This window comes from Nanorana parkeri, unplaced genomic scaffold, assembly GCF_000935625.1.
Source record: "Nanorana parkeri isolate BGI_ZX_2015 unplaced genomic scaffold, ASM93562v1 scaffold335, whole genome shotgun sequence".
NCBI lineage: Eukaryota > Metazoa > Chordata > Amphibia > Anura > Dicroglossidae > Nanorana > Nanorana parkeri.
This window is the reverse complement of record NW_017306603.1, coordinates 452,429-461,062: the sequence shown is the minus strand read 5'-3', so window position 1 is coordinate 461,062 and position 8,634 is coordinate 452,429. Positions and strand designations below refer to the sequence as shown.

The 8,634-nt window shown below is 47.3% G+C and overlaps 1 protein-coding gene across 3 annotated transcripts in view; it reads left to right on the top strand.

The window, feature by feature from the left end:
- Positions 1–5,310: 5,310 nt before the first annotated feature.
- Positions 5,311–8,634, top strand: part of PYGL (phosphorylase, glycogen, liver) — a 30,850-nt gene continuing 27,526 nt past the window's right edge. For all 3 annotated transcript variants that reach the window (XM_018558381.1, XM_018558380.1, XM_018558379.1), the window contains exon 1: positions 5,311–5,628. In XM_018558381.1, the coding sequence (XP_018413883.1) occupies positions 5,386–5,628 (243 nt within the window). In that variant the 5' untranslated portion in view covers positions 5,311–5,385. The remainder of the gene's footprint in view (positions 5,629–8,634) is intronic.

Below are 8,634 nucleotides of genomic sequence, written 5' to 3'. Positions count from 1 at the left end.
GGGGTCTGGAAAGTGTTTTAGACTTTTTATAGTAGAAAGGTCATATCTCTCTGGTGAGTTTTCTAGGCGAGGGATTGCACAGTGAGGGCCGGTGCCCACCTAGGCAACACCGCACCGCGCGACATTCTTACAAGATTCTGCGCGGATTGCCACGCGGTCCCGGCACAGATGGTCGCGCTGTGGGTGCCATTATTTTCTAATGGCACCCCAGTCGCGCCGGGCGGATTGAGTGGTTTCCTGCCGCGATTCCGGCCGTGCATCCGAACAGGATCGCGGCTAAAATCGCAAAAAAAAAAAGGACATGTACCAATCGCTGTCTGCATTGTGCAGGACTGCGCAATCCTGGGACGTGCGATCTCGCTTGGGTCTGCACCGGGCCTGTGTGGGGTGAATTATCACAGGTGAAGGAGGATAGATTCACAAGAAGATGAACACAGACTGATATTTATTTATAATCAGTTGGACTTTTATTTATAGTTTTGCACTGTTATTAAATAACCAAAAGGACATCGTTCATTGTTTGTACACATTGTTTCTTGTAGGTTACATTTTTTTTATACTGTATATTACACATTGTTTTTTATCTACACAATATTTGTTGTTTGTTACACATTGGGAGGTTATGAGAAACGTTGAGCTTTATCATGTGATTCATTCACATCTAAGGACTAGTAAGATAAAATACATTACATTTTTTGTCATTGGGGTTAGATGCATTTTAAAGGAGGACTATGAGGTAAGTGCTTTTCACTCACCTCATAGTTCAAGCCGACCTGTGACAATGAGACTGTCACAGGTCGGCTCAGTAGATCGGGAGGTGAGCGAACACATACCGGGTTCCCTCACCTCTCGATCCTGTCACGGCTCTCTGCCGTGACAGGGGAGGGGCTGGATTCCCCCCTCCCCACTCCGATCCGCCAGCGCTGACTGGCGGAACGGACGGGGGAGGGGGCGGGTACAGCTGGCTCTGCCTCTAGATAGGCAGAGCCAGCTGTCACTCACGCAGCTGGGCGGATCTCGACATCGATGTCAGGATCCGCTACGGCTACGGCGTCTCAGTATAACGCGAGCTGTAGCCCGCGGTATACTGAGCCTAGGGTGACGGGAGGACGCGAATTGTGTCCTCCCGTTACCCTAAGAAGAACTATGGGGAAAAGCCTTAACCCCATAGTTCTCCTTTAAGGTGACCCCTTTTATCTCTACATCTAGAAAAAGACTGTCAGGGTTATTCACAAAAGGGTGAATGGTTTGGAGAAGGCAGGAGAAGTGAACGATCTAGGAAACATAGCTGAACTGGAAAGTGAGCTGAATTGGTGATTGTTTCCAAATCAGCTTTTTTGGCCTAGATTGTTCACTTCTCCGGCCTTCTCCAAACTCTTCACCCTTTTGTGAATAACCCTGTTTATCTTCCATTTATGACTCGTTCACATCAGTTGCAGTGAGTGGTGTTTTTCAGCAACTGAACAGCACATCACACCACCGCCACCAGACCTCACTAAGCCCACTAGTGTAAATGAGCCCTTTGGGCAGGGGTGGGCAACTCCGGCTCCCCCCAGCAGTCCTTTAACTACAAATCCCAATATGCATCTGCCTCCTGTAGTCATGCCTGTTACTATCAGTCTTGCAATGCGTCATGGAACTTGTAATTCCATAACAGCTGGAGAGCCAGAGTTGCCCACTCCTGCCTTAAAGGGTAATTCCACTTTTCTGAAAATGTTTCATGTTACACCAATATTCAGGGCACCACACCTTCAAACATCACCAAAACACACACAAACACACACCTCACTTACCTGAATTATGGTGTTCTTCTCCCTGCAGCATTCTGTATTTTTTCATTTGAGATACCGTCTGTTCACAGATCCATTGACAGTATCTATAAATGATGGAGAGACTACAAGTCCTATCTGCCACTGCAGCAGAGGGACTCGTAAATCTCAGGGGAGCACAGCCCTACACTTGTAGTCCATTGACAACTTCCTCCAGGCCCTGTAACCTCCGTACAGACCTGGAGCAGGAAGAACAGTCTATACAGCAGCCCTGATCCTGCTCTAATGCACAAAAACAAATAAATAATTAAAGTTTTCTCTTTCGGCACTGTGTGTGCATTTTTTTTTCAGGTGCACTATGCCTTTAAATCTTCTTCCCTTTTGTCTTTTCATTGAGGCTGGACAATTTTAATATGATCCTATATACAAATCCCCATATACAGTGTGCCTTATGGTAAAGCCGGAGGCCTATAGTTAAGCTTATAACTTTGAACTGCATGCTGAGTTGCAGGAATGTGCCAGTTACAGATTAACTTTCCTATTACACACGCTCATGGCCATGGAGGCATTTGGTACATGCATGTCATCATACACTAGCAAAATACCGCCTGTTTGTTGAATGAGTGCTATAAATATAAAAGGAAGTCATATATATTACTATATCACTATATATAAAGCTATATAAACTAGACATGTGCACTGCAAAAAAATGTGTTTTCTGAGGAAACACATGAAACCGAAAAACGTTTCATCAAAGAAAACAAATGTTTCTGCTGTTTCGGATTTGGAGGCAACGAGCCTCCGAATCCGAAACCGCACACTGAGAATGCAGAAAAAGCGCCGGCTATGTTGGCCTCCGGCGCATTCTGCGCTTGCCTGCCGCCATCTTTGAGTGTGTCTTGGTATACACCAAGATGATGGGGCCCATATGTTCGGGCGCTGACATATTGGTGTGTACCAAGGTATTCTCAAAGAAGGCGGTGCGCCTGCGCAGAAAGTGCCGGCGGCCGATATGGCAACCTCTCGTTCAGCGTGTGACGTCACACTGAAAATGCAGAACGAGCGGTGGCCATGTCGGCCGCCGGCACGTTCTGTGCTTGCGCGCCGCCATCTTTGAGTGTATCTTGGTATACACCAAGATGGCGGTGCCCATATGTTCGGGCGCTGCCATCTTGGTGTATACCAAGATGTACTCAAAGATGGCGGCGCACCTGTGCAGAACGTGCCGGCGGCCGATATGGCAACCTCTCGTTCAGCGTGTGATGTCACGCTAAAAATGCAGAACGAGCGGTGGCCATGTCGGCCGCCGGCACGTTCTGTGCTTGCGCGCCGCCGTCTTTGAGTGTATCTTGGTATACACCAAGATGGCGGTAACCATATGATTGGGCGCTACAATCTTGGTGTAGACCAAGATATACTCAAAGATGGCGGCGCGCCTGCAGCCAATATGATGCCACGTTTTCTGCAAACGAATTTATGTATGCCCGAATATAGTTTTAGTATATTCGGGCATATATAAATTTGTTATTTCAGATTCGGACGAACTGCAGAATCAACTGAATTTCCTTGGTTTGCAGGTTCGTCCGAATCCGAATGCACATGTCTAATATGAACCAAAATAACAGAAATGTGCTTCTGAGTGGCCAATAGGGGCTCCCGCTGGGCTTATTCCCTTCACTTTCATAGTATGTGGGTCCCGAGGTTACACAGGTTGAGAACCACTGAGTTAAAGGATGATAAGTAAAATGCAATGCTGGCAGAGGGCATTTAAGAGAACCTGTCCCTTTGCCCTGAATGCCCAAAACACAGGTTCCCTTTAAAAGCTTTCAGCTTACTGACCATTTGCATTTCTGCGTTGCAGTTACACATGTAACATGTATGTAACAATAGGATGCATCTGCAGCCCATTTATTTCAATGGGATGCTATAACATAAAGGAAACTTGAACCAAAAAAAAATCGAAAAGGGCGCAACGCTAGGTGGGCTAACTGACCGGGTTGGGAGACCCAGGGAAAATGACAGGGGAATGGTGTAACAATGGGTGCACTGGGCAAAAAACCGGAGGATAGCTGAGGAAAAGGAATAAGCACTTACATTTCGTTTCGCGGGACCAGAGGATGGACGGCCAGTGCGAAGGATCGGGTCATCCGTGGTATCTGCCTGGAACTGGTGAGCCAGGGGATGTGCATCCACACGGGGAGGGGAGGCTGTGGGCGAGGAGGAAAAGGGGGGGAAAAAAGGAGCAACCAATGGGATGGGGACTCAGTCCGTGGCCCGCTGTGTGAGTCCAGGGGCTGAGTGGTGTGAGAAAGAATCAGCGATGTCAGGAGCAGGCAGAGCTGCTGTGACCGCGGCTGCGGCTCGTGCTGCTCAGTTACTGTCAGCGCAGGCTGGGGTAGTGTACGGGTGCCGTGGGCTGAGAGTTGTCAGCTATCAGTCGGGTCTGTGATGGGAAGAGGGTAGTGGCGGGGTGGAAAGGCAGTGAGCAACCCGTTTCGAGGAATGATACCTCTTTTTCAAGCTCGAGAAGGAACGTCATATAACATAAAGGAACAAGATGTTAATGCGCTGCGAAGGAGTAAATGGGCTCTGGGTGTCTGAAAGGGTCCCCAAAACTAGAACAGAGGGGGAATCTTCCAATGGGGCACTGAGGGGCCAACTGAACTAACTTCCCACTCATTGGAGAGATTTCCTCTCACTTACTTTAGTGTGTTCAGGACAGGAAGTGAAGGGAATTCTCCCCAATATGACTGAGATGGGGGGAAAAAATGGCAAGGGTTTTAAAGTGACATTAAAGGCAAAAAATGTTTCCCTGCCCCCCATGTTAATGTTATCACTTACCTTAAATGATATCTCTTTTCCCGATCTTCCTCTTCTTCCCTGATGTTTTCAGCCTTCTCTCCAGCGGTGCGGCGGCTCTCCGATCCAGCGCTGATTGCTCTGTCCCTCCGATCCAGTGGTGTCTGCATGCGGGTGCACGCGTCCATAGACTTACCTTGTGTCCCTCGTCGCATCCCGGCCGAAAATGAGAACTGCGCATGCGGCCGCCCCCGAGATCGTTTGCCGCCGCTCGAGAAATTTATAATTTTCGCACGGGACCGCGCACGGAACACAGGTGAGTCTAAACTGCTGTTTGAGCAGGGTTTTTTTTTTTTTTTTTTTTAACTTTTTGCATATATCTCCTGCTTGATAGCAGGAGATATATGCAAAAAAAAAATGGGAGGGTTTAAATATCCTTTAACCATTTCCCCACTCTATGCAAAATAATACAGATGGCTTTGGATACACTTTAAACAAGGAATTCTATGCTGGGACTTGTAGTCCTGCAGCAGCTTGAGCCCACTAGTCCTGCCCTAATGGAACGCTATGCCTTCTGGTGTTGCAATGCTTCTAGTCCCAAGGTAGGTAGGCAGCCTAGCCCAGCCTGTGGGCGGCACCCTGCGCAGGAGCACCCAGCTCGCTCTGTTCCCATTGGTCAGAGCGCGCCCCAGCCCTCGCCCTCAGCCAATCGAGCAGCAGCAGGGGAGGAGTCAGCACAGGGGAAGTTGGGCTCTCACTTCTTATAAAGTTGCGACCATCTGGGTGATCTTCTGCAGCCCGAACTCCATCCCCAGCCATGTCCAAGCCCCTGACCGACCAGGAGAAGAGGAAGCAGATCAGCATCCGGGGCATTGTCGGGGTGGAAAATGTCTCCGAGCTGAAGAAAGGATTCAACAGGCACCTCCACTTCACTTTGGTGAAGGACCGGAATGTGGCCACCACCAGGGACTACTACTTCGCCCTGGCACACACCGTGCGCGACCACCTGGTGGGCAGATGGATCCGGACCCAGCAGTACTACTATGAGAAGGACCCCAAGGTACCTGCTTGTGTATTGGGGGGGCAGCAGCAGATCGGGCAGATGGCTGCTAATGCTGGGGGGTGGCATCCATTGACCTTCTGTATTGTTGTTGTGCACTCAGAGTTTCTGCAGCTGCAACGGTGATCATCATGGCTTCCTGGTGGGCTGTCAGCCTGAGAGTTAAAGGGACAGGAAGTCTTTGTTAGGAGGTGCTTTGTTAAGCAGCACTGAAATACAATGCACAATATAAAGCGATTGCACTGTATTAAACACTTGCATGTGAGGATAGATAGACGGATATTATAGAATAATATTCCGGGCTGTATGTCCAGACAGTAGGGAATATATTCTGTCCAATGATCAGAGTGCATCGGAACAGACAGAATAGACTCCTCCAGTTTGGACATTCAACCCAGATAGCAAGCAATTGAGCTGCAAGTTTGAAAATGACTTGGCAAGCTTCACAATTTTGTTGCACAATTACAGCAAGTCTGCTTTGCAAGTCTCCAGACCAGCGAGCTTGCAGAGCTCTCGCTAAGACCTGCAGGACTCTTGTTGTAGACTTGCCAAGCAAATTTGCTACAAATTCAAAAAGTGTCAACTAGAACTTGTGCTGCAAGTGTTCTGCAAGTCTACAACTTGCCAGGAATGTGTGCAGCAAGTTAACAAGGATTACAATATAACCCTGCCACAAGTTTGTGGCGTGTTATCCTTGCTATCTGGGCAACCTGCTGAAGACTAGTGATGTGCTGAGGCTTTGTGCCAGCCATGTTTGTCACTGACAGGGGCATTCCATGCAGCTACTAGCCCTTGGCACAGCTGATTGGGCCGGGGGCTGTCCCATGCGCATCACTACTCAAGACACATATGCCTGTACTACTACTACTCCTCCTCTCTCCCTCTCCTATTGCTGTCTCCCACTATACTACTACTACTACTACTCTCTCCCTCTCCTCCTATTGCTGTCTCCCACTATACTACTACTCTCTCCCTCTCCTCCTATTGCTGTCTCCCACTATACTACTACTACTACTACTCACTCCCTATCCTATTGCTGTCTCCCACTATGCTAGTACTACTCTCTCCCTCTCCTCCTATCGCTGTCTCCCACTATACTACTACTACTACTACTACTACTACTACTATTATTCTCCCCCCTACTTCTCTCTCTTTACTATTATTCTTTCTCTCCTACAAGTATTCCTACTAATCTCCCCCACTCTCTACTACTAGAGAGGTGTTTATCAGCTGCCCCAAACCATCGTTTGACATTTCAGTTCAGCTCACAGGGAGTTGCAAGGGGACTCCATTTCTAGCAGCAGGTATTTTTTAGATTTGTAGAAGGTGTGCTTGGCCTGAAAAAATAAAACTGAAGCAGCCACAACTAAAGCCTGCTAAGCTGCAGTGTATGACATTTGTGTTTTTGGGTTTAGGTGATCTGACTGAGATAGGAGTAGTAGAGGGGATGCAGGAGGTCCAGACCGCTGCTTTCAAACAGGACATGATGTTTGGATCTCCAGCAGTCTGACGTGCCCCCTGCACAGCGCTGCAGTCAATGAACCACTTGGGAAGCATACACATTGACTGGAGTCCTGCACAGGGGGCATGTCTCATCCCTGGAGGTCAGGACACTGCTCGGTGTGAGTCCGGATCTCCCGAGTACTGCCAGCAAGGGCAGCTTAATGTAGCAGTAAATCACTTTAAATGCAATTTACCAGCTGACTTCCCTAATCTGTTATCTTGAACAGGCCTCTTAACCCTTTAAAGGACACCTGTACGCAGACTGGCACTGTTGGCTCTTTATTGCATGCATCTGTCTTCACTGGCCCAGAGGTGCATTTCGGCTATCAAATTCAGAACTTTTCTGTGCACTTGTTCTGGGTCAGTGACCCAAAATAATAAAAGCCCATTTAAAGTCATATCTTTTATTTTTATGCAGTCCTATACATGACAGTAATAAAATACATGAAAATAAACAATAAAGGTGATCAGCGCCAGTAAGTGTAATGTGGAAATAAGAGCTACCAAGCACTATGGATATAACTAAATATCTGGAAAATGTGAAAACCAATATTGTGCCAAGCTAATAATCATACATATCTAATTGACTCGTATATAAATGAGTCGCATATGAGGCATAGAAAATATCTACACAGACAAAAGCAATATAGATAAAAAAAGTCCCAAGGAAAAAACCAAAGCAAACAATGGTGATTGTGCAAAAACAATTCCTCAGATGATTTGCAGCCAATCTGCATATAACTCTCAGGTAAAGATAATCACACAATGCAGGCAGACCTTCACCTCCACCAAGTGAGTGATAAGTGAGTGCTCACCTGGGGAGGTAGACCCACAGAGCTAGGTCAAATGCACTTTTCCCTAAATGTGGGAGGGAATACTTTTTCCCTTAATGGGGGAGGGAAGCCCATCCACAGAAAAGGCGATTAAGGTCTCCTCAGATCACAGGTACCAGTATAAATCCAGGTGGAAAAAAGGACAAGGACATAGTGCGTAACGTCCAATAACATGCAATTTATTAAATAAAAAAAAATGCGTACTCGCAATGGTGTAAGCAATGCAGGCATTGGGTATTGCTGGATCAGACCAGCAGGGCAAATGGCAGCAAAGCGATAACAAAAAAACCTGTTCGTCCGGCTCAGCTCAGTGCAGTGACATCAGAAGCTCTGCCCTACGTACGTTACGTCAGAACGCGTGACTTCATCAGGGGTCTGGGACTGGCACTGTTGACTCTTTATTGTTCACTCTTTTTTGCATTCATCTGTCTTCACTGGCCCAGAGGTGCATTTGGCTACCAAATTCAGAACTTTTCTGTGCACTTGTTCTGGGTCAGTGATCCAAAATAATAAAAGCCCATTTAAAGTCATCTTTAATTTTTATACAGTCGTATGCGTGACGACAATAAAATACATGGCTTCAATTGGGGATCAGCTGTGTAGCCAGGCAACTAGTAGTTTCAGAAATCAGTTGACAATGGCAGCCTGTATGGTTCATCCCGGAGAGGCA